The 25,739-nt window shown below is 37.1% G+C and overlaps 1 protein-coding gene across 4 annotated transcripts; it reads left to right on the plus strand.

The window, feature by feature from the left end:
* Positions 1-1,555: 1,555 nt before the first annotated feature.
* sdr16c5a (short chain dehydrogenase/reductase family 16C, member 5a) lies at positions 1,556-24,872 on the plus strand. Of its 4 annotated transcripts, none has more exons than XM_022678616.2 (7): positions 1,556-1,799; positions 4,452-4,781; positions 6,914-7,045; positions 9,335-9,434; positions 11,881-12,025; positions 15,397-15,522; positions 24,386-24,872. In XM_022678616.2, the coding sequence occupies exons 2-7, from the start codon at positions 4,464-4,466 to the stop codon at positions 24,480-24,482; spliced, it is 918 nt and encodes a 305-aa protein (XP_022534337.2). In that variant the 5' UTR covers positions 1,556-1,799; positions 4,452-4,463; the 3' UTR covers positions 24,483-24,872. The 4 variants fall into 4 exon arrangements, with proteins under 4 accessions (XP_022534337.2, XP_049334849.1, XP_022534336.2 ...); XM_049478892.1 differs by having other exon boundaries at positions 1,556-1,794; positions 4,443-4,781; XM_022678615.2 differs by having other exon boundaries at positions 1,556-1,794.
* Positions 24,873-25,739: the final 867 nt, after the last annotated feature.

Raw genomic sequence — 25,739 nt, forward strand, 5'->3', positions numbered from 1 at the left:
CATGCATCTTGGCATCATGTTCTCCTCCACCAGTCTTACACACTGCTTTTGGATAACTTTATGCTGCTTTACTCCTGGTGTAAAAATTCAAGCAGTTCAGTTTGGTGGTTTGATGGTTTGTGATCATCCATCTTCCTCTTGATTATAATCCAGAGGTTTTACATTTGGTAAATTCAAAGAAACTCATCATTTTTAAGTGCTCTCATTTTTTCCAGAGCTGTATTATTTTTTTCTGTCTACAATTGAATTATATTATATATTAATATTTTATGTAATTTTTTGTCTAAAAGTAGGCCAAAACATGCTTCCGTACAAAAATAATCAAAATACTTACATAATTCATTTTTATCTAAACGTAAAAAATGGAAATTATGTGCTGGGGAGAATTCTGACACACAATTAATAAAATATCTGTTTTTAAAAAAAAAAGAATACATAAAAAATACTTAAAAGCAACTAATGGTTTGTACATCCATGTAAACCATTTAAAGTCTTTCAAACAGTTATGCATTGTATACCTGAGCTTGACCAAATTTCACTTAAATAATAATTATTTAATGATTTAAATCATAATAAAACATGAACATATAATAACAATATTTAATTTCCAAAATCCAATCACAGGAATGACCCACACAACACTAATTGAGACATATTGTTTATATGAATAGACCATAAATCAACCAGTAAAAAATATATATGAAACAATTAAACAGTAGCTTAGCCCCACCCACTGCACTGAAAAAAAATCAACAACAACACTCAGACTCAACTCGGACATTATGGCATGGCAGCACTAGGGCCAATGAGGCAAAGAAAGAGATTCTTTTTTTTTTTTTTTTAATTTTATGTGATTTAGAACACCTTTTTTGATCATAATTAGGGAGGATTTTAAAATAAAAAAGATATATATAAAGATATATATTTTATATATATAAGATATATATAAAATACAAACACTTAGCACAGGCCTCAATTGCAACGTACATAAAAAAACAATTAAAAATGTAGATTTTAATTCCTCCAGGAACTCCTTTCTTCAAGATGCTGTGAAAACTATTCCAGATGACTCTCCCTCTTGAAGATTAAAATACCAAATGTGCTACTTAGAAGAATCTTAAGTATTAAACATATTCTGATTTATTATTAAAATAATGCTGCATGTGTTCCTGTATACCTTTAATATAGTTTTCAATATTAAATGTACAATGTAGAAAATCATAAAAAGAAGGAAAACACACTTAAAGAGAAGAGACAAACACTATTTTTCCTGTTTAATACGCAATTCCATATGCACCTTATTCGTTTTCATGTCTTTAATATTAATCTACAAAGTAAAAATCCTAAAAAAGAAAGAAAACACACTGAATGATAAGTGAGAATATTTTTACTGGTACTGTAAAACACAATTATCCAATTTAGTACAACAAAATCTAAAATCAGACTTTAGCATGCTAACCATGCTAATCATGCTAACAACTACAATACCCACAAGCCCTTGCGCAACAGCCAGCTGCCTCCCGGGGTCACGTGACCCGCTGAGGGTAATGAGGGTTATGTAGTGAGCAGAGCTGCTGTATGTAGTGAGGTGTCGAGGGAAGGGGAGAGATAAAGAGAGAGAGAGAGAGAGATAGAGAGGGAATTCGTGCATTTAACTCGTATTTGCACACTTTCAGCAGGGTGTAGGAGGTGTGGAGGAGTGAGGAAGTGTGGAGGGAGTTCTGGGGAGGACAGTAATCTCTCAGGAACCCGGTCAGTGCGGAGGAACCGGCTGAGGAACTGCAGGAGCTGAAGGTGAGGTATGGAGGAGTTCAGAGAGGAATACACTGATTTACTGTGTTACTGTAGCAGTTTAGTACAGTGCAAACTACTGCAGAAACACGCCTGTAGCTGGAGCTGATAGGCTGACTGATATTTATAGCTGTTACAGTGTGTTTATAATGTGTTACAGTGTGTTTATAGATGTTACAGTGTGTTTATAGTGTGTTATAGTGTGTTAGTGTGTTATAATGTGTTATAGTGTGTGTACAGTCTGTTTCTAATGTGTTACAGTGTGTTTCTAGTGTGTTTATAGCTGTTACAGTTTGTTTATAATGTGTTACAGTGTGTTTATAGTGTGTTACAATGTGTTTATATTGTGTTACAGTGTGTTTATAGTGTTAAAGTGTGTTTATAGTATGTTACAGTGTGTTTATAGTGTTACAGTGTGTTCATATTGTGTTACAGTGTGTTCATATTGTGTTACAGTGTGTTTATAGTGTGTTACAGTGTGCTACAGTGTGTTTATAGTGTGTTATAGGGTGTTTATATTGTGTTATAGTGTGTTACAGTGTGCTACAGTGTGTTTATAGTGTGTTATAGGGTGTTTATAGTGTGTTTATATTGTGTTATAGTGTGTTATAGTGTGTTACAGTGTGTTACAGTGTGTTTATAGTGTCTTACAGTGTGTTACAGTGTGTTTATAGTGTGTTATAGGGTGTTTATAGTGTGTTTATAGTGTGTTATAGGGTGTTTATAGTGTGTTTATATTGTGTTATAGTGTGTTATAGTGTGTTACAGTGTGTTACAGTGTGTTTATAGTGTGTTACAGTGTGTTACAGTGTGTTTATAGTGTGTTATAGGGTGTTTATAGTGTGTTTATATTGTGTTATAGAGGGTTATAGCATGTTAGAGTGGGTTGTAGTGTGTTATATTGTGTTATAGTGTGTTACAGTGTGCTACAGTGTGTTTATAGTGTGTTATAGGGTGTTTATAGTGTGTTTATATTGTGTTATAGTGTGTTATAGTGTGTTACAGTGTGTTTATAGTGTGTTACAGTGTGTTACAGTGTGTTTATAGTGTGTTATAGGGTGTTTATAGTGTGTTTATATTGTGTTATAGAGGGTTATAGCATGTTAGAGTGGGTTATAGTGTGTTATAGTGTGTCATAGTGTGTTACAGTGTGTTAATAGCTGTGACAGTGTGTTATAGTGTATTAATAGCAGTAACAGTGTGTGTAAAATGTGTTACAGTGTGTGTACAGTCTGTTTCTAATGTGTTACAGTGTTTCTAGTGTGTTACAGTGTGTTTATAGCTGTTACAGTTTGTTTATAATGTGTTAGTGTGTTTATAGTATGTTACAATGTGTTTATATTGTGTTACAGTGTGTTTATAGTATGTTACAGTGTGTTTATAGTGTGTTACAGTGTGTTCATATTGTGTTACAGTGTGTTTATAGTGTGTTACAGTGTGTTCATATTGTGTTACAGTGTGTTTATAGCTGTTACAGTTTGTTTATAATGTGTTACAGTGTGTTTATAGTATGTTACAGTGTGTTCATATTGTGTTACAGTGTGTTTATAGTGTGTTACAGTGTGCTACAGTGTGTTTATAGTGTGTTATAGTGTGTTTATATTGTGTTTATATTGTGTTTATATTGTGTTATAGTGTGTTACAGTGTGTTACAGTGTGTTTATAGTGTGTTATTGGGTGTTTATAGTGTGTTTATATTGTGTTATAGTGTGTTACAGTGTGTTACAGTGCGCTACAGTGTGTTTATAGGGTGTTTATAGTGTGTTTATATTGTGTTATAGTGTGTTACAGTGTGTTAATATTGTGTTATAATGTGTTACAGTGTGTTTATAGCTATTGCAGTGTGTATATAGTGTGTTACAGTGTGATTATAGTGTGTTAGTCTGTTAATATTGTGTTAGTGTTTTACAGTGTTATAGTGTGTTTATAATGTGTTACAGTGTGTTTACATTGTGTTATAATGTGTTTATAGTGTGTATATAGCTGTTAAAGTGTGTTTATAGTGTGTTACAGTGCGTTTATAGCTGTTACAGTGTGTTTATGGAGGGTTATAGCGTGTTATATTGTGTTACAGTGTGCTACAGTGTTTTTATATTGTGTTATAGTGTGTCTATAGTGTGTTACAGTGTGTTAATATTTTGTTATAATGTGTTACAGTGTTATAGTGTGTTTATAATGTGTTACAGTGTGTTTATATTGTGTTATAGTGTGTTTATAGTGAGTTTATAGCTGTTACAGTGTGTTGATAGTATGTTACAGTATGTACACTATGTTACAGTATGTACACTATGTTACAGTATGTTACACTGTTTTGTACAGTATGTTAGAGTGTGTTCACAGTTAGTGTTAGTATGTTATAGCAGCAAAGATCAATAGGATCATTTATTTATACTGCCAAACCTCAGATCTGTCTGTCAGTCAGCATTAACGTATCTAATAAAATAATATAGAGTGCATTTAGTCATTTAGAATAGACCTTTTTATAAGTTATAAATAGATATGTGATTCTCAAACCTAGTATGTAATGGTTCTGGTTAAGGTTCTTGAGAGCCTGTGGGAAGAAGCTGTTCCTCATCCTCTAATGAGGTGTTATCTTTCTCTTTCTAATCTATTTTTCTGGCTTTGTTAACTATTCTTTATCCACTCCACAGATCTCACAGAAGCAGATCACCATGAATTTCCTGGTGGAGACGCTTCGCCTGATCGTCTTTTCCATCTACTACCTGCTGGAAGCTTTGGTAAAGATGTTCATTCCGATCAGGAAAAGCATCGCCGGAGAGACGGTCCTCATCACGGGAGCAGGAAGTGGGATCGGGCGGCTCTTGGCGGTGGAGTTGGCGGGAATGGACGTTACGGTGGTGCTGTGGGACATTAATGTGGAGGGTCTGAAGGAAACGGCTCGGGCGATGAAGGAAAAGGGAGCTAGCAGGGTTCACTACTACAGGACGGACTGCAGCGACAGGGCTGAGGTGTACCGAGTGGCAGATCAGGTAAGCCCAGTGTAAACCTGCTGCTGGAACGAGGGATGAGTCACCTGGAGGAGGGACTTCTCTCTACTATCTATCTCTGGAATGTGAAATATTCCATTCAGACAAACGAGAAAACGAGCTTCGCTGGGTTCCTTACTGCTATATAAGACATGTTTATTTAGATAGCTTCTATAGCTGAGGGCCCTATTTTAGCGATATATATACACAAGTCGTCAACCGTGCATCATGCAGCTTGATTTAGGGCGTGTCAGTGTGTTGCTATCGTAACGACGGGAAAAATACACAGGGTTCTTAAAAAATCTTAAGAAATTCAAAAATTTACTGTAAATTTGATGTAGGTATTTGTGGGAAAGCACAAACTAACTTTAGCGATCTATATGCGAGCCATCAACCGTGCATCATGCAGCTTGATATAGGGTGTGTCGGTGTGTTGTCTTTGCTGTCGTAACGACAGGAAAAGTACACCCTGCGCAGCTTAAAAACGCAATGCAACGCAAAAGGCATGTACTATAGTAGTGTGCCATATTGTATCGTATGCAATAATATCATTAACGCTGTTTATTGAAAGGTTTAGAGTTAAAGAGTTTGAGAAAAATAGAATCTGTTTGTTTGTAAAAACTCTGAGTTAAAATAGTTCAGTTGCTGCTCTGTTTGTAGCTGTGCTGTTTGGTTTGTATTTGGTTTGTAAGCGCTGCATCATTGCTAGGTTACCTGTATGTGGCGGAGTGTGTCAGTGTGTTGTCTTTGCTATCGTAATGACGGAAAAAGTACACAGGGCTCTTAAAAAAAGCTCTTAAAAAGTTAAATTCACTGTAAATTTGATGTAGCTATTACATATTTAGACGGTGCGTTTAATGCCAATGGGAAAACACAAACTAACTTTAGCAATTTATAGACAAACCATCAACCGTGCATCATGCAGCTTGATAAAGGGCATGTCAGTGTGTTGTCTTTGCTATCGTAATGACGGGAAAAGTAAGTCTTGTGTAGCTTAAAAATGCAATGCAATGCAAAAGGCATGAACTATAGTAGTGTGCTCTATCGTATCGTATGCAATAATATCATTAGCGCTGTTTATTGAAAGATTTAGAGTTAAAGATTTACAGAAAAATAGTGTATGTTTGGTTATAAAAACTCAGCAAGTTAGAATAGTTTAATTGCTGCTCTGTTTGTAGCTGTGCTGTTTGGTTTGTATTTGGTTTGTAAGCGCTGCATCATTGCTAGGTTACCTGTATGTGGCGGAGTGTGTCAGTGTGTTGTCTTTGCTGTCGTAACCACAGGAAAAGTACACAGGGTTCTTAAAAAAGTCCTGAAAAAGTCCTGAAAATTTTTAATCCGAGTAATTAAAGTCTTAAATTGTCTTAAGTTTACTGTAAATTTAATGCAGATATTTAATTTTCAGACGGTGCGTTTAATGCCAGTGGGAAAGCACAAACTAACCTTAGCGATCTATAGGCGAGCCATCAACCGTGCATCATGCAGCTTGATTTAGAGCATGTCAGTGTTTCTTTGCTGTCGTAACGATGGGAAAAGTCCACCTTGCGTAGCTTTAAAACGCAATGCAACGCATGCCTGGCATGTACTATAGGAGTTTGCCATATCGTATCGTATGCAATAATATTATTATCACTGTTTATTGAAAGATTTAGAATTAAAGAGTTTGAGAAAAATAGAATCTGTTTGGTTGTAAAAACTCTGTTAAAATAGTTCCATTGCTGCTCTGTTTGTAGCTGTGCTGTTTGGCTTATATTTGGCTTGTAAGCGCTGCATCTTTGAAGAGCTTCGGTTACAGTGCATTACCGGCTGATAACGGCCCTCATAGAACACCTCTCAGCCAATCACATTGCAGGATTGGAACTAACTGTGGTATAATAAAATTTAATTTTAATTTTGTTGCAGTAGGGTATTCTTAAAATATATTTTTTTAATTTAGTGTTTTGTCTTATCGCCAAGAGTATCATTAATGCAAAAATACCATGAAATATTGTGATATTATTTTAGGACCATATCGCCCACCCCTAATTTACCAATTTTCAAAGTAAAAGTGGAGATTTTGACTAAAAATTTATTTTATAAATAGGTTTTACCTTTATCCACCTGTTATTTCACCCCCTTTCTCTTCACATTTGCAGGTCAAACGAGAAGTTGGAGACGTGACCATTCTCGTAAACAATGCTGGCATTGTTACTGGCAAGAAGTTCATGGATTCTCCAGATTCTCTTATTGAGAAGACTTTCCAGATTAACACAATGGCACACTTCTGGGTATTACCATAATTTCAGTCGTCTTACTCTGTGTTTGTATTTGTGCTTCTGTTTCAGACGTATAAAGCATTCCTGTAATGTTTGGGTTATTGACAGCGCTATCTGTTTAACTTATTAACTAATTAGTGGCCATTCCATCAGTAGAGAAAATACACATACAACTTACAAAAATCTCTCAGAAGACCTGAGTCTTGGTGTTCACGTGTCCACGGTAAGATAAACGCTCTACAAATTCAGAGAAAGTTCTGCACTGTTACTGGAGCTACTCTCCCTAGGTGTGGTAAAGTCCTGTAAAGGTGACTGTAAGAGCACAGCATACACAGAATGATCAATGAGGCGAGGAAGAATCCTAGAGTGTCAGCTAAAAACTTCTCTGGCACATCTCTGGCATATGCTCACATTTTTGTTGGCAAATCTACAATAAGGAAAACCTTAAACAAGAATGGAGTTCATGGGAGAACATCACGAAGGAAGACACTGCTGTCCAAAAAAACACACATTGCTGCACGTTTGAAGTTTGCAAAAAAAAAGAGCACCTGGATGTTCTTCTACAGCAGTACTGGCTAAATATACTGTGGACAGATGAAACCAAAATTTAGTTGTTTGGAAGGAAAACACAACGCACAGCACACCATCAAAACCTCATCCCAACTGTGAAACATGGTGGAGGGTGCATCATGTCATCATGGTTTGGGGCTGCTTTGCTTTGCTTTGTCTCAGGGTCTGGACGGATTGCCGTCATCAACGGAAAAATTAATTTCCAAGTTTACCAAGTTTACATTTTGCAGGAAAACTTAAGACCATCTGTCCGCCAACTGAAGCTCAACAGAGGATGGATGATGCAACAGAACAACGACCCAAAACATAGAAATAAATCAACAACCGAACGACTTTAACAGAAGAAAATAAACACAGCGCCTTCTGGAGAGTCCTGACCTCCTGAACCCAACTGAGATGCTGTGGCATCATGACCTCAAGAGAGAGATTCACACCAGATATCCCATAATATTATAGCTGAACTGAAACAGTTTAGTGAAGAGTAATGGTCCAAAATCTGCTTTTTCTCCCGCAGTTTTCAAGATATCGACACTGTTCCAACTCCAGATTGTGCGGCCTGATGGTGCGATGCGTGCTTGTATACAGGTTTTTGATTGGACACACAGTTTTCATAAACTTCGTACATGTACGGTGTGCTGTGAGTGTATGGAGGAGCTATTGGATAAACCAGCTGTCGGTCAAAAGTTTGGACACCCCGCACGCCCAGAGCAACCTAGCGTCCATATCTGAGCGATGTGTTACACCTTTAAATCTCATTTATGCAAATACATCGCCTGGTAACCACCCAGGAACACCTTAGCAACCACCTACCAACTACTTAGCAACACCATAGCAACCACCACAGACACATAGAAACTCTTTAGCAACATCATAGCAACCACCACAGACACATAGCAACTGTTTAGCAACATCATAGCAACCACCACAGACATCATAGCAACACTTAAGCAACCACCTAGCAACTCCTTAGCAACCACCTAGCGACTGCTAAGCAACACCATAGCAACCACTACAGATACCATAGCAACAGCTTAGCAACCACCTAGCAACTGTCTAGCAACATCATAGCAACCCCCACAGACACATAGCAACTGTTATGGAAAATCATAGCAACCTCCACAGACATCATAGCAACACTTAAGCAACCACCTAGCAACTCCTTAGCAACCACCTAGCGACTGCTAAGCAATACCATAGCAACCACTACAGATACCATAGCAACAGCTTAGCAACCACCTAGCAACTGTCTAGCAACATCATAGCAACCACCACAGACATAATAGCAACACCCTAGCAACACTTAAGCAACCACCTAGCAACACCATAGCAACCACCATGAATACCATAGCAACGCCTTAGCAACCACCTAGCAACACCTTAGCAACCACCACAGACATCATAGCAACACCCTAGCAACTCCTTAGCAACCACCTAGCAACTGCTAAGCAACACCATAGCAACCACCATGAATACCATAGCAATGCCTTAGCAACCACCTAGCAACACCTTAGCAACCACCACAGACATCATAGCAACACCCTAGCAACTCCTTAGCAACCACCTAGCAGCTGCTAAGCAACACCATAGCAACCACCATGAATACCATAGCAACGCCTTAGCAACCACCTAGCAACACCTTAGCAACCACCACAGACACCATAGCAAGCAAACCATCCTGCGCTTCCTTCAAGAAATGCACTTTTCTAGTTTGTATTTGTGCTTCTGTTTCAGACGTATAAAGCATTCCTCCCGGCGATGACTGAGAAGAACCACGGGCATCTGGTTTCGGTTGCCAGTTCTGCAGGCCTGATCGGTGTGAACGGTCTGGCAGGTAATGCCTTCACCTCTTCCCCCGAATATTACAAAACCACGCATTGCTCAATGACCTTAAACCAACACAGCTGGGTTATTAAAAGTGATACAGATTGATTTCCTGACCCTGGATAATATCTTATCAGTGCTTTAGTTTGTGTTTAGATGATCATTCTGTTCCTTTAACCCACTGTTACTCAGCTCTTCATCAGCTGGGTTTAACAATAGCAGGTTTATGGCTGTTGTAAAGAAATTATTACGCTGATTGTGAGCTGGTTATGAAATCTGACTGAGGTTTTCCCGAGGGGAGGGTCCTGTGTTGAGCAATAGTGAATTCTTGTGAGTTTAGAGCTGTGTGTGTACATGCTCTGCTTACTTTTGGAAGCAGACGTTAATTATTTACAGAATTCTTTGAATTTATAGACTTAAACCTGAGCTTTACTGCCGTATTATATGTATTTTTATCTGTATTTTTACCAAACTGTTGTCATATAGGCTCAGAGTTCAGTCTACACACCCAGATAACATATATATGTGGGGCTGCAATTGAAAAAAAAAAAACCCAAAAAAAAACAAGAGGACCAGTGAGTTTTTTTAGGCTTTCTCAGCCACATGACATAGAGTTCAGTAGCTCCTCCACAGAGTGATCTATTTTAAGCATTTATTTATATCATCATTGATGATTATGGCTTACAACCAATAAAAAAAACAAAAATCAGTGTCTAACAATCAGAATTAAGCACTATCTGGACGGGATTAGTTTGTAAAAAAAATAATTCACACTTCTACTAAATGAAAAAACTCCTGCATCTGGACTGCAACTGAAAAAAAAGGCTTTTTATAGGATTTCTCGGTCACATGACATAGAGTTCAGTAGCTCCTCCATTTCCACTTGCTGTTGTGTTTTTAACATGGATCTCAGTGGAAACGTGTGCCAAAAGTGTACAGTAATTAAGGTGCACGGCAGTGGACAAATAGCTATTTTATTAAACGCAAGAAGAGATGAAACTCAGAGATGTGCATCCGGACGGGACTAAAATTACCGGAGGACCACAGAGTTCAGAGAAAAACAGTAGATAATTCAGCCTGTAATTTTCTCAGAGGATGTCTCAGAGGATAAAACCCCCCAATAAAAGAGAAAATTACCCCAGAACCCCATAAGAAACTAATCCTGTCTGTATAGGGCTTTAGACTATTAAAAAAGACCAATTGGTACTTTTGGTAAGCAGTGTGGGCAGTGTGCCAAGTCCTGCTGGAAAATGAAATTCGTATCTCGAGAAACGTTAAAAAAACCTAAAAACTACAGGTGTAAGAAAACGCTCTTTTATACTCAGAAAATTTAAAAAAAGTTTCCTCTATACAATTTATCATGCATTCTTTATTCCAGCGCCCCACTTCCAGGGCTTTATCTCCCCTTAAACATACAAGTATTCAGCTCTGGAAAAAATATGAGAGCACTTCAGTTTCTGAATCAGTTTCTCTGATTTTGCTATTTATAGGTTTATGTTTGAGTAAAATAAACATTGTTGTTTTATTCTATAAGCTACAGACAACATTTCTCCTAAATTCCAAATAAAAATATTCATTTAAAGCATTTATTTACAGAAAATGAGAAATGGCTGAAATAACAAAAAAAGATGCAGAGCTTTCAGACCTCAAATAATGCAAAGAAAACAAGTTCATATTCATAAAGTTTTAAGAGTTCAGAAATCAATATTTGGTGGAATAACCCTGGTGGTTTTTAATCACAGTTTTTTTTCATGCATCTTGGCATCATGTTCTCCTCCACCAGTCTTACACACTGCTTTTGGATAACTTTATGCTGCTTTACTCCTGGTGCAAAAATTCAAGTAGTTCAGTTTGGTGGTTTGATGGTTTGTGATCATCCATCTTCCTCTTGATTATATTCCAGAGGTTTTCAATTTGGTAAAATCAAAGAAACTCATCGTTTTTAAGGATGCACTATTTAAATATCCACTGTAAAAACGTGTGTCTTAAGAAGAAGAAGTGCAATTAAATGCAGTTAATCACAGGTTGGTCCTTCTTGGTGGTGTGCTGACATTACCCTGGATACCGTGGCTCTTGATGCATCACAAAGACTTGCTGTCTTGGTCACAGATGCTCCAGCAAGACGTGCACCAACAATTTGTCCTCTTTTGAACTCTGGTATGTCTCCCATAATGTTGTGTGCATTGCAATATTTAGAGCAGAACTGTGCTCTTACCCTGCTGCTAATTGAACCTTCACACTCTGCTCTTACTGGTGCAATAATGTGCAATTAATGAAGATTGAACACCAGGCTGCTCCAATTTAGCCATGAAACCTAAAATCCCACACTAAAATGATGACAGGTGTTTCAGATTCATTGTCCAACCCCTGTTGTTAAAGCTACTTTCTCGTTATCCTGAAGATTTGTAAGTATTGAAAAGTTGCCCTGTGTTCAGGTTTATCTCGTCTTTCTGCAGATTACTGTTCCAGTAAGTTTGGTGCGGTGGGCTTTGCTGAGTCCGTGGCTCTGGAGCTCGTTGCCTCGGGGAAAGATGGCATTAAAACCACCATAGTCTGCCCTTTCTTCATCGACACGGGCATGTTCGATGGCTGTGGTACAAAGTGAGTAAAATAATAGGGGAAAAATACATACATTCCTTATTCATTTAGGAATTTAGGATTTAAAAGTGTTAAAGTTCTCCTTCTGCTAAAATGCTTATGTTAATGATGCTGCACTGCTGATGAAACTCTTCTTCAACCTTTTCCTCATTGTCTGCAGCAGCTAGTAAAATAAAATATTCAGAAAAAACGAGTCGATCAGGAAAAGCACCGTGTCTACATCAACCCATGAATTAGTATTTAGTATTCATGGCCCGCCCACGTCGGCTCGGGACCGCCCACAAACAGAGAGCTGAAGCCAGGCAGCGACTCCATCTAATCAGACAGGAATAACATTAACAGAGCTAAAAACAGCATGCAGTTCATTCCTGTGTTATTTGTGCGAATAACACATCAGTGTTTATATACTTTACCCAGTAATTCAGACCTAAGAAACAAATGGTTAGAATTAGGTGTATGTTTAGAACCAACAAACCAACAAAACCTCAGATTGAATTTTTTTTTACTTTCTAACTCTACCCACCTCTGTGTGTAAGTAACTATAGGTTTAAATAGGATCTCCAGTGGATTTTGTGTTTTACAGAGACTCTAAAACTCTAAGGTCAGTGGCTGAACTGCACTTAGCAGGGCATTATTACACATGTTGTAAAGTTACAGATGACATTGCTAAGACTGTTATTAGTGTAAAAATGTCTTTTTTTTTTACCACAACTGGACATTTTAAAATGAATGTTTACAACATAATAGTGTAATGCCCTGCTAAGTGCAGTTCAGACACTGATCTAGTCTTAAGAGTCTCTGTAAAACACCAAATCCACCAGAGATCCTATTTAAACCTATAGTTACTTACACACAGAGGTGGGTAGAGTCCAGGTCCAAAAAAGGAAAAATCGCAGCAGAGCCACCCAAGCAGTTAGAATAAAACTCCGGGGTGGATTTTTTTTACTTTTAAAAAGTTTACTTTTAACAGAACTGTTGTAAACATACACCTACCTATCTCAATTGTACTTGGCTGGTGGTGTTTTTCCTCCATAGACTAATTCTAACCATTTGTTTCTTATCTCTGAATTACTGGGTAAAGCATATAAACACTGATGTGTTGTTCGCACAAATAACACAGGAATGAACTGCATGCTGTTCCTAGTGCTGTTAGCATTATTCCTATCTGACGAGACAGTGTCGCTGCCGGGCTTCAGCTCTCTGCCTGTGAGCGGTTGCGAGCCGAGGTGGGCGGGGCCATGAATACTAAATATTAATTCACGGGTTGATGTAGACACGGTGCTTTTGCTGATCGACTCGTTTTTTTCTGAATATTTTTTTTACTAGCTGCTGCAGACAATAAGGAAGAGGATGAGGATGAGGAAGATTTTCATCAGCAGTGCAGCATCAGAAACAACTCAGAGAGACCCACTGTATTTCAAAATACAAAAGAACAAGAAAAAAGAGGATTTTAGTGGTAGGAGACATTTAAGAACTGCTGCTTCCAGAGCCTTAAACCTTAAACCTGTGTGTAAATTGTAAATTGTGTCTGGTCTTTACTGAACAGCAGCTGAAAGAGCATGTGTTGTGTGTATTAGCTGTAAGCCCCCCAGGGGCCATTTCACAGATGGGTGGGCTGTTAATGGAAGCGTCAGGTGGTCTGATGGGTTTATACCCCTGAGGCTGGTCTTCAGGAGGCGGTGGAGCTGCTGGAGATTCAGGTCTGAAGGCGAGGCTCAGGTTCTGGTTTTAAAAGTGCATTATTATAAACGTTCTTTAATCAGATCACTTAATTATCTTATTATAACAAACTTATTTAATTAAGAACAGTACAGTGCATTAAGGTGTGTCTCCACAGAACCTGGTACTTGCCTATGATAGACTGGCTCTTCAACAAAAAGAGCCGGTCAGCTCGCTGGTTGTGTCTGAAAAATCTAGTTTTTGGTGCATTTTTGAGTCAAACGTTACAAACTGATCCATTCATAGAGATGGGAGGCTGGGCTCATATAACTAGAGATTACTGCCGCTTATCAACGGTGTTGCATAGCCGCATAGCAGACTCTGCAACAGCTTCTTCCACCAGGCAGTCAGACTCCTCAACACACAGAGCCTCCACTACCAGACTCTGCCACAGCTTCATCCACCAGGCAGTCAGACTTCTCAACACACAGAGCCTCCACTACCAGACTCTGCAACAGCTTCTTCCACCAGACAGTCAGACTCCTCAACTCACAGAGCTTCCACTACCAGACTCTGGAACAGCTTCTTCCACCAGACAGTCAGACTCCTCAACTCACAGAGCCTCCACTACCAGACTCTGCAGCAGCTTATTCCACCACCTTATCCTCTCTATACACTTTATTATACCGTATCGGTACTGCACTGTCATGTCTTTTACAATGTCTCGTTTTTTGAAGAGCGTAATTTCATTAAACTGTGTACCTGTATCCAGCCTCTTGACTGGACTTGAAAAACGAATTAGACAATTAAATGTTGTTTTTGAAAACAACTGTTTTTGTAGCTTTGCAGGTTTATGCCAAAAATACGGTCATCTTTTCAATATTTTCAACTGAAAGACTCCCTTAAATCTAGAATTATCATAAAACAAAACCCTTTATAGAGTTGGAGTGAAACTATGAAAATGGGTGGAGCGTAATCATGAAAATAGCAAAAAAAAAAAAAAATCCATTGAAATGATTGGAGTATATTATTATTATATTGGCGGATTGCTATTTTAACTTGTGTTAACTATTTACTGCCAAGATAGCGATGAATGTCTGACGTCAGTTGATGCCTGTCTAGGTTGTATTCAGTCAGTGGAGCACTTGTGTTTTCTGCTGACAAGATAGCAATACACCTGATTTACCTACTGAACACACCTCATTTCCAGACCACCACTCCCATCAGTGTAGATACAGTATATTAGATATATTAGATTCAGAAGCACTGTTGCTATTTAAAGGGTGCAGGTGTATTGTGTGAAAATAGACTGTTAGCAGGGTGTAAGATAGCAATGAGCATCGTGACATGCATTAAACTTGTACGCTTGTACTTTCTTTCTTTCATTTCTAAGACTTTTCTCACGGTTTAGCTCTTAACAGCTTGCTTTAGCACACCTGAGGAGATGTTCTGAAGCACACGTCAAGGAGTGGATTGTTGTGCACCTCACTAAATTGAGCATGAAAAATGAACTGCAGTGGTATTTTAACTAATGAAGGGCTGTCAGGATGATAAGTCATGATTACTGTCTCAGTCAAGTGTCATTTTTCACGTTTTGTGGAAGATTGAACTTGAATTTACGAAGAAAAGAGAATCAGAAAAGTTACTGAGGATAGAAACATCAGTTTAATTGAAGTTCTGCTTTGATATGACATGTTTGGGTTGTGTTTTGACAGATGGCCTCGTCTGCTTCCCGCCCTGAAGCCGGAATACGTGGCGAAGAAGATTGTGAACGCCATTCAGACAGACCAGACCTACCTTTATCTGCCGAGAGCCATTTACGCTTTAATGTTTGTAAAAAAGTAAGACTTTCTTTTACTCAACTTTGGTTTTCCTTTTGATTTAAATGTTTAACGCAACATCGAATACACTGATATAAGATATCGGTTCTGATACATCAGCTCACAGATGCAGCCTTGTGCTGATCCACATCACCCTAGGAGTGATGAGGGGAAAGAAAGTGCACCATCTACTGTACCCACCCAGAGAGAGCAAGTCTAACTGTGCTCTCTCAGGGCTCTGGCAGCTGATGGCAAGCTGCATGACCGGGATTCAAACCAGCGATCTCTCGATCATAGTGGCAGCGCTTTAGTCCGCAGAAATAAATTGAAAAGATCATGAAGTAAACCTGTATAACACTATTAATAATGCTAAATCTTAATTTAATAGGAAATAACACTACATTATTAGTATTTCATGTCTATAAAATTCATTCATTTATTCAATATAAATGTGTACATTAACAAAAACCTCATAAAATCTTTAACCTTATTTACAGCTATTTAGTTTCGTGGGACACCACTATAAGGTGCAGTGGATTATAAAGCACATTATGTGACACTAGTAAGGAACAGGGGTGTCGCCATGTTTTCCTTCTAATTCAGCAGGTCTCACCACTGGGTGTAGAGATCTGTAAAGCTAAGCTAAACCTGTAAAATTAAGTGAACAAAACTGTTATCTGTAACACAGATTTCTTTTATGAAAAACGTTTTAAAAAGCGCTGTTTATTTACAGTAAGCTTAGATTTTCAGAATTCCAGTAAGGCTGGGTGCAGCAGCATTAGCATTAGCGGCTAACTGCTAGAGCTAGCTAGCTGCGGTTAGTGGCTAATGCTGCCCAACAGCACTACACTGAGGAACCCTGAGTGCTCCGGTAAGCCAAGGTGATTTTAGCTAGCGGTTCGTCCCACAAAGCTTGTTTTTAATACGGTAAACATGCAGACTATAGTCCAATATACTTACCTCTGAACGGCTAAAGAGGTAGCGCTTAGCTGTTTTAGTGGCTAAAGCTAATGCTGCTCCAGCACTGCTAGCCAGGGTTAGCAGCAGGCTACAGGCCAATAATACTAACCTCTGGAATGCCAAAGAGCTAGCGCTCAGCGGCAAATGCTAATGCTGCTGCAGCAGTGCTAGCCAGGGTTAGCAGCAGGCTTCAGGTCGATAATACTTACCTCTGGACGGCCAAAAAACTAGCGTTTAGTGCTGTTTGCGCGGTTATCGGCTAATGCTAATATTGCTCCAGTGCTGGAGAACTAACTGAAACTCCTGTATAACTCTGTACGTCAGCAGAGTGACTTTACTGATCCTTAATACCTGACTGGTAGAATTTATACATAAGACGCACCGGATTATAAGAAAAACTGATGATTTTTAGGAAAATTAAAGTATTTTAGCTGCTTCTTATAGTACGGAAACTTAAGTATTGTATATCCACCACCTTCCTAAGAAGGGGAGCTGCGTCTGAATTGGAAAACAGCAGCTTATTCATAATTATGGAATAAGCCAAATAGATTAGTGTAAGACCTGTAGCAACACCGCCGTGGTGGTGTAGCCCAGACATGACCAGTCTTAAATCCTCCTGATCTTCACTGAAAGCTCCACCCATACACACCCATTCTTACTACTACTACTACTAATGTTAAATTATAGCTAAACATTCATGTATAGCACTTTCAAACATTCTCAGTACACTCGTTAATTGAAAATGCCTCACTCTATCTACAACCATAATTCATGTCACATTACCAAGAGACTCAGTAACAAGATACCACCTCACAACCCATACAGGTGTGAGTCAGATCCACTGCTCCACAGCTTATCAGTGCTTTATACTCCTCTCTTTTCCCATCTCATGTCTGCTTGAGGTTAGGAGTTAGGTTGCTGTTTATTTATCAGCTCCAGATTCCTGGAGTCATTCTCTTTTATACCTTTTATACCTTTTTATTAATGTCTTACATTTTAATAATACATTTTATTTTACAGACGCCTTTCTGTCACTCAGGGACACCCAACACAACGCATAATATATTTAAAAAATACATTAAAAAAATGTCAATAAAGATAAAACTTCAAAATTAGTTTAAAAAAGACAATGCAATTGAGTCAAATCCAGATTCAGACAATTTAATTCATCCCCAGGGGGCAATTGAAGACACACGGAGCAGCAATAACAATAGATATGAGCTGGAATAGGAGATATAGATATGAGAATAAAAAAGGGGGGACAGTAAAGTGAATGAAGGAAGATGGTCTAAGGAACCGAGAGGAAGTAGAAACATGGAGATGGTTGAGAAGAGTGATGGGGTGAAAGAACGGGGTTTTGGTAATGGTATGGGCGGCAAAGTTCGGGGATTACAATCTATGACATAAACTGGGAAAAAAACCCTAAAAAAAACTTTGTAAATCTTTGTACAAAACTGGAATGTTCCATCCATTTGTTACACACTATCAAGCCTCAATCCCAATCCCATAATTTGTATCACCTTGCCATGAGCATGCTGGCCAGTGTTCAAGAGGACTGTTAGAGCATGCATGGTACCTGCTAAAGTGGAGACTGAAGGGAGTAACCCCCCAAAACTTTAAAAGGGGCTACTGTAAACACCTGGAAAAGCATCACAAACCCTTAAGGCCCTGTCCCACTGCGATTGCGTCTAAATATCCACTAAAGTACGTCCAAATTTCAGTGGACGCAGTTTAGTGGATATTTAGATGCAATCTGGACGTAGTTTAGTGGATATTTGGACGCACCGTCCAAGTGGACGTAGTTTAGACGTTGCCGTCCACTTTAGACGCAAAAGTGGTTTTGGTACCTCCCAAAATTTTCGGAATAGACGGCGACTAATATGGACGTAATTTAGTGGATATTTAGACGCAGTACGGACGTAATTTAGTGGATATTTGGACAGGTACACGTACAGGTGGACGTCGACGTCCATAAAAATATTTTTCTGGCGTCCATCGCTTTACCATCAGCCGGTCATACAGTCCAAACTCCACCCGGCGTACAATCCAAGGCCTGACCCATACAGTCCTCTCCTGCTGCCGCCTCCTCCTCCTCGTACTTTAGTGGATATTTAGACGCAATCGCAGTGGGACAGGGCCAATAAAACCATTTAGGGCATTTTTTCACACTAAAATCATTGAAAAGTTACTTTATTTCAGTAATTCAGTTAAAAATGTGAAACACATGTATTATATAGATGTATGAAACAAACAGAGAGGTCTATTTTAAGCCTTTGTTTATTTAAAGGTTGATGATTATGTCTTACAGCCAATGAAAACCCCCCCCAAAAAATCAGTGTCTCAGAATATTAAAATATTATATTATAAGACCAATTGGTACTTTTGTTAAGCAGTGTGGGCAGTGTGAGCAAGTCCTGCTGGAAAATGAAATCCGCATCTCCATAAAATTGGTGGGCAGAGGGGATTATACAGCACTTCATATCTTGCAGCTTCCCTCTGCTGACTGTAACTTTTATGGAGATGCAGATTTCATTTTCCAGCAGGACTTGGCACACTGCCCACACTGCTCATAAAAGTACCAATTGGTCTTATATATAATATTCTAATTTTCTGAGACTCTGATTTTTTGGGGTTTTCATTGGCTGTAAGCCAAAAATAAAAATCAACAATAAAAGATAAAATAAACTCTTAAAATAGATCACTCTGTGTTTAATACATCTATATAATATATGAGTTTCACATTTTTAAAACTGAATTACTGAAATAAAGTAACTTTTCAATGATATTCTAAGATTTTCAATCATTTTCTAGAGTCTACCCTGGTGAAAATAATATATACTTAATTGTACTTAAAACAGAGAAATGAGAAATGTCTAAGTATACTGTAAATATACTAACAGATTTATTTACTTACTTAAAATATATTAAAAGTAAAATTTATTATGATTTCATCAAATGTTTGAAAACAAAATTTGATCATACTTTTTAAAAAGTACACAGTATAGTATATTTTAAATAAATAGACTGCTATGAAGTACACTTTTAATTTAATGTAATTCAATATACTTAAATAACTAAATTATTACCGTATTTTTCGGACTATAAGGCGCACTTAAAAACTTTTAATTTTCACAAAAATTGACAGTGCGTCTTATAATACGGTGCGCCTTTTGTATGGATTTTACCCGTCAGGTTGTAAGGAGCAGTAAACACACACTCCGTGCAGCGTTATAGAGAGTTTCAGTGCTATACAGAGTCCAGAGCCGTGCAGCACCGAGGCTGAGCAGCAATAGCATTAGCTAGATGCTAACCGCTAAGCTAGCTAGCTTATTCACTGAGATCAGTATTATCTAAATTTAGTACTTTTAATACTGCTGGAGCAGTATTATTAGAGTTAGATGCTAATCGCTAAGCGTTCACCGTTCAGAGGTGAGTTATCGGCCTGTAAGTCTGTGCTGCTTTGCCTGGCTAGCATTAGCTAGATGCTAAGCGCTAACTCTCTCAGAGGTGAGTTTTATCAGCCTGTAATCTGCTTGTTTACCGTGTTAAAACAAGCTACGGGGGACGAATCGCTAGCTAATATCTCACTGTCTTACCAGAACACGCAGGATTACTCAGTGTAATGCTGTCGTTTAAGTTTGGGTTAACTTTACTAGTTTAGGGGACTAGCTAGCGTGCTAGCGGATAGCTATGCTAACGCTGGTGCAGCAAGCCTTAGTGGAAATCTGGAAATCTAAGCTTACTGTAAATAAACTGAAGCACGTTACTCACCCAAATAAACAGTTTTCAGGAGAGGAATCTGTGTAGATTAATATCCAGCACTCGTTTGACTTTGAAAGAGCTAGATTTGTATACTGAGACGCTCCACCGGCAAGACACCCCCCCCCCCCCCCCCCCGCCATGGCGCCACCCCTGTTCACTTTGATATAGGCACACTTTCTAGTGTCACTTAATGCGCCTTATAATGCGATGCGCCCTATGTATGGAAAAATACCAGAAAATAGGCGTTCTTTGATGGTGCGTCTTATAATACGGTGCGCCTTATAGTCCAAAAAATACGGTACTATTTTTTGAAATATACTTTTGTACATTTTTAGCAAAGTGTGTTACAAACAACTGTTACATCAGTTCACCTTAAGTGCAATGGATCATATAACTTTTTAGAAAGTAAATTAAATTACTACATTTATAAAATTTAAAGTAAATTTGTAACATGTTAAAAATTGTAGTACAGTATATTAAAATGTATTTTTATGCCCAATGAAGAATATATATCAATACTAGAAGTGTGCTACTTACAAAAGACAGGAACAAGAAGCATGTATATGTCAGGAATGACCCAGGCAGGGAGACGAGGAGGCGGACACAAGTGCAGGTAGGGACGAAACGAATAATTTAATAAATATATATATATCAATAACAAAGATAAACAAATAACAAAGAACACGTAATAATAAAGTAAACCAAAACAAACGAGAGGAACTAGTGAACATAAACTAAACAAACAAGTAGTACTAATTATATATATATAAACAGGGAGTAAATAAACAAAGAAACAAACAAAGCTAAGAACATAAACAAGGAATAAACAAGAAACTAGAAACTACCAAAAATAACCAAGAAATAACCAAAACTAAACAGGGCAGGGATATATATATACAAGGGAATAAACTAATAAACACAAAGCAGGGGCATCTACAAGGAGCCAAGGAAGACGGAAATAAACAAGAAACTAGAAACATGAACAAGTGATAAACATAGAAACTACGACGTGAAGAACAGAGGCTATGAAACACAGAGAGAGACGAAACAACAGGGGAAGGTGCAAAGACCCACGGAGACAAAGTGGCAGAGGAGGGCTATTTAAAGAAACAGGAAACACACTATAATTAGAAACACCTGGGGAAGGGGCGGAGCTACAAATGAGACACAGGTGGAAAAGTACTGAGACGGGAGACACAGGGGAGCACAGGTCACGTGGGGAAGACACAGAGACACGAGACGAGGCCAAGACGTGACAGTATATTTGTACTCTAATGTAAATATAGATCACATATATTTAACATCAATTCTTAGTACATTTTTAATCTAATATACCTGGTGTATAATAATAGTAATAGTGATACATTTATAGTAATAATCATTAAATGTATTATAATTTTACTGGGAGCATATTTAAAATATAGGGTTACATACATACATTAATTAATATGTTTAAATGTTACTTAAATATATTTAAAATAGTTAAATTTTAGTACACAGCACAATTTAAATAAGACTTTTGTACTATTTTTTTAATACTGTAATTAAAGTATAATAAGTACAAAAAAAGTTGTTCCCTTTTTGTGCTCTTTAAATATACTGATTAATAATAATGTGGCTACAAGAACACTTTAGTGCACTATAGCATAATAATGCTTAGTATAAAAACGATGCTCATTCCAAACCAAGTCTTATAAAGAACCAGTAGGTTATGTATCAGTAGTATCAGTAGTATGAAAGGTGGTCCAGGTGGTAAGAAGATAAAGGATAAAGCACCTGTTTGAGTGGGAAAAGAATCAAGAAAAAGGCCTGAAAAACGATCCAAGTCCAATTAAATCCAGCCAGAAGACGATCTGATTGTTATTTGGACAGCAGGTCCGTCGTTATCCATCGTTATCACAGCTGCTGTATTCAGACCCGAGGCTGCGCTGCTTTTATCATGCTAATATCTCCTCCACTGGTGCTGTAACAAAACTTCTCTCGGCTCAGTCGTTAAGAATCAGTACGAGATTCACTACATCAGAACCCACACCTCCAGCTTTTATCTTAAAATGCAAATGAGCTGCTGATTTTCTGATGGAGAACCAACCAGGTCTTAGTTTTAACCTCATTTAACCCCTTTTAACCCCTTTTGTCAATCGTCTGTCTGACATTTCATGAATAAATCTTAAATATTTCTATTTAAGCATTACATAAAGATCTTTCATGTTTTTCAGTTTGATAAGGAACATTACTGATAAACATAATTAATAAAAAATATCGGTACCACTTTAAAATAAGACTACCTTTATAAAGGGTTTATAAACGGTTTACAATTAGTTTATTAATGGTTACTAATTAGGTTGTAAATGCCTTAAAAAACATTAATAATCAGTTATAACAAATACATAGAAGGCTGTGGGTTCACTATTCTGCAAACAACAGGTCATTGTTGCCCTTTCTACGTATGTGTTATAACTGATTATTAATGTTTTTTTAAGACATTTACAACCTGATTAGTAACCATTAATAAACTAATTGTAAACCATTTATAAACCCTTTTATAAAGGTAGTCTTATTTTAAAGTGGTACCATTTATAGTGGTATCATTAATTAATTTTTAAGGCATTTACAACCTAATTAGTAACCATTAATAAACACATTGTAAACCCTTTATAAACCCTTTATAAAGGTAGTCTTATTTTAAAGTGGTACCAAAATAATTGTAATAAAATAATAAAAAATATATTTAAATAAATCTGCTAATGTCAAAATATAAGGCAAGGCAAGTTTATTTATATAGCACCTATCATACACAACGGTCATTCAAAGTGCTTTACAAATGAGAAAATACACAGAGAAATCAAATAAAAAAAACATGTAAAAGATTAACAGTAAAAATAGAAATAAATAAAACTAAAATAAGAATAAAGCATGATAGATTCAAACATGATTAAAACGAAGAGAAGTTAAATTAAAAACATGTAAAAGAACAACATGAAATTGGAAATAAAAATAAAATAAGAATAAAATCGTAAAATTAGCTCTTTTTCCTAAACTGCGTTAAAAATCAATATTTTCCTGAATAAAAATCAAACAGTTAATTTCCTTTAAACCTTTAGTTTCCTTTCCTTTCGTTTTGTTTGTCTAGTTTTTACGTCTTCATTTTCAAACTTGCAGAATTTGAGAAAATACACAAATAAAAAATAAATAAATAAAAAAACATGTAAAAGAACAACAGTAAAAATGGAAATAAAAACTTAAATAAGAATAAAGCATGAACAATTCAAACATGATTAAAACAAAGAGAAGTTAAATTAAAAACATGCAAAAGAACAACAAAGAATTGGAAATAAAAATAAAATAAGAATAAAAACTTAAAATTGGCTTCATTTTAAAATCAATATTTTCCTGAATACAAATCAAACAGTCCATGTCCTCCAAACATTTAGGATATTTCAAAACCCTCAAATTTTTAGAGTGTAAATAATTTATTTTACTGCAAAAATAAGGGTTTTATATCGCTACACCTGTTTTTAAACCTGTGGGTTAATATATGGCTTCAAAATAAAAGCCCTGTAGCTGTATTTAATTGTAATAAGTGGATCTCACATGCAATGCCTAGATCTGCTCCGAGAGATAACAGAGACAAGAACGACGAGTCTTTAGAATAAAAAAAACAGGTCTGTTCTGTTCTGATCGGATTCTGATAAGCAAAGATATCCAATCAGCCTTGTCCAAACTTCGCTCTGACCTCTGAAGCCGTGTGAAGAAATTGAAGACGCTCCACTGAAAACCTTTGAAAAGGCTTTTGTAATCTACAGTATTTAAACATGAAGACTGTGGACACGGCAATGTGCTAGCTGTCCCATGACTTTTGGCACATTCCATAGAAGCTAAAGAACACCCCCCCCCCCCCAAAACTGCTAGAGATCTAGAGTGAAGTTTCCACCAATCAGTGATGGTTTGGAGAGTCATGTCTGTCATCTGCTGGTGTTGATCCACTGTGTTTTATTATCAAGTCTAATAAAGTCAGTGCAGTTTTCTGCTACTGACAACTTTTATGGAGATGCAGATTTCATTTTCCAGCAGGACTTGGCTTCACACTGCCTACACTGACAAAAGCACCAATTGGTCTTATTATATAATATTATAATTTTCTTTCTGTGTGTTTTTTTTACAGCTTGGTGCCGTTTAAGGAGGCCGTGATTCTGGGGATGTACTTCGGAGCTTTTAACTTCATGGACTCTTTTAAAGGAAGACAAAAGAAGGAGAATTAGACTGAAGCCCAGACGGCTGCATTCACACTACAATTCAGATTTTTCACTCAGATCAGATTTGTGTGTCTAAACAGCACAAACCGCTCGGATTCCCGCACTTCTGGCACTCTGGATTTAATAAGGTTGTTGTTTATCGCAGGAAAAAAGACAATTAGAAATCCGAATTAAGCGTCCAGAGCCCCCAGACTGAGACACATTTGTACAAATCTGAGTGTAAACGCATTTTAAAATATGTCAAAAATCTGTCCTTTTGGTCTGGCAATGTGAACGAATTATACATATCGTTATAAAATATTTTTACAATTTTTTAAGTGAGAAAGACGATTTTTTAAAATGATATTATGTATTAGTATTTGAATTAGCATGAAATAAAACCTGTTGACTTAAAACCAGCTAGCATATTTTAATTTAACCATTTTTAACCATTCAGTTACCAAAATATGGAGATATGGAGTAAAAGGGTCATAAGTATTTTAATCTGATTTAATTTAGCTTGCTGTTGATTTACGTTTTTTTAAACATTCAATTTATAAATGTGAATTTTTACAGTTTTGTGTTTTGAATTTGAGGTGAAAAAAAAAAAAAAAATACATTTCATATTTTTAAATCTGAAAATAATTAACTAATTTTTTAACAGCAGATTTTACTCCCTTGTGCGTTTAATAAAAAAATACAAATAAAAATGTAATTGTATGATTTTTTTTTATTCAAGTAAACATAATTCAGATATAGAAATTTCAGATTTAAATACTTTAAGATCCATAGGTATAGAGATATAAAAAGAGGTAGAGAAAGAGTGGAGACAGACATAGAGACAAAGGTAGAGGTGTAGACAAGTTTCAAATAGTATTTATATTTTTATTATGTTGAATAAATGATAGTCTATAAAGTTTTATGGACCTAATTATAGAGCAGCACCGCTGATCCTGCATCAGTTTACTCTGAGATTAAAGCTTATCACAGGTTATTAAACCCCTACAGAGAGAGGAGCTCACTGATCTCTCTCTCTCTCTCTCTCTTTGTCTGTCTCTCTCTCTGTCTGTCTGCTTGTTTATCTCTCTCTGTCTGTCAGTTTGTCTGTCTCTGTCTTTCTTTCTCTCTCTGTCTGTTGGTCTCTCTCTCTCTCTGTGTATTTCTCTCACTGTCTCTTTTTCTGTCTGTCCCTTTCTTTTTTCTGTATGACTGTCTGTCTTTCTCTGTCTCTCTCTCTGTCTGTCTGTATCTCTTTCTCTCTCTCTCTCTCTCTCTCTCTTTCTC

The sequence above is a fragment of the Astyanax mexicanus genome, chromosome 4 (assembly GCF_023375975.1).
Source record: "Astyanax mexicanus isolate ESR-SI-001 chromosome 4, AstMex3_surface, whole genome shotgun sequence".
Lineage (NCBI taxonomy): Eukaryota > Metazoa > Chordata > Actinopteri > Characiformes > Acestrorhamphidae > Astyanax > Astyanax mexicanus.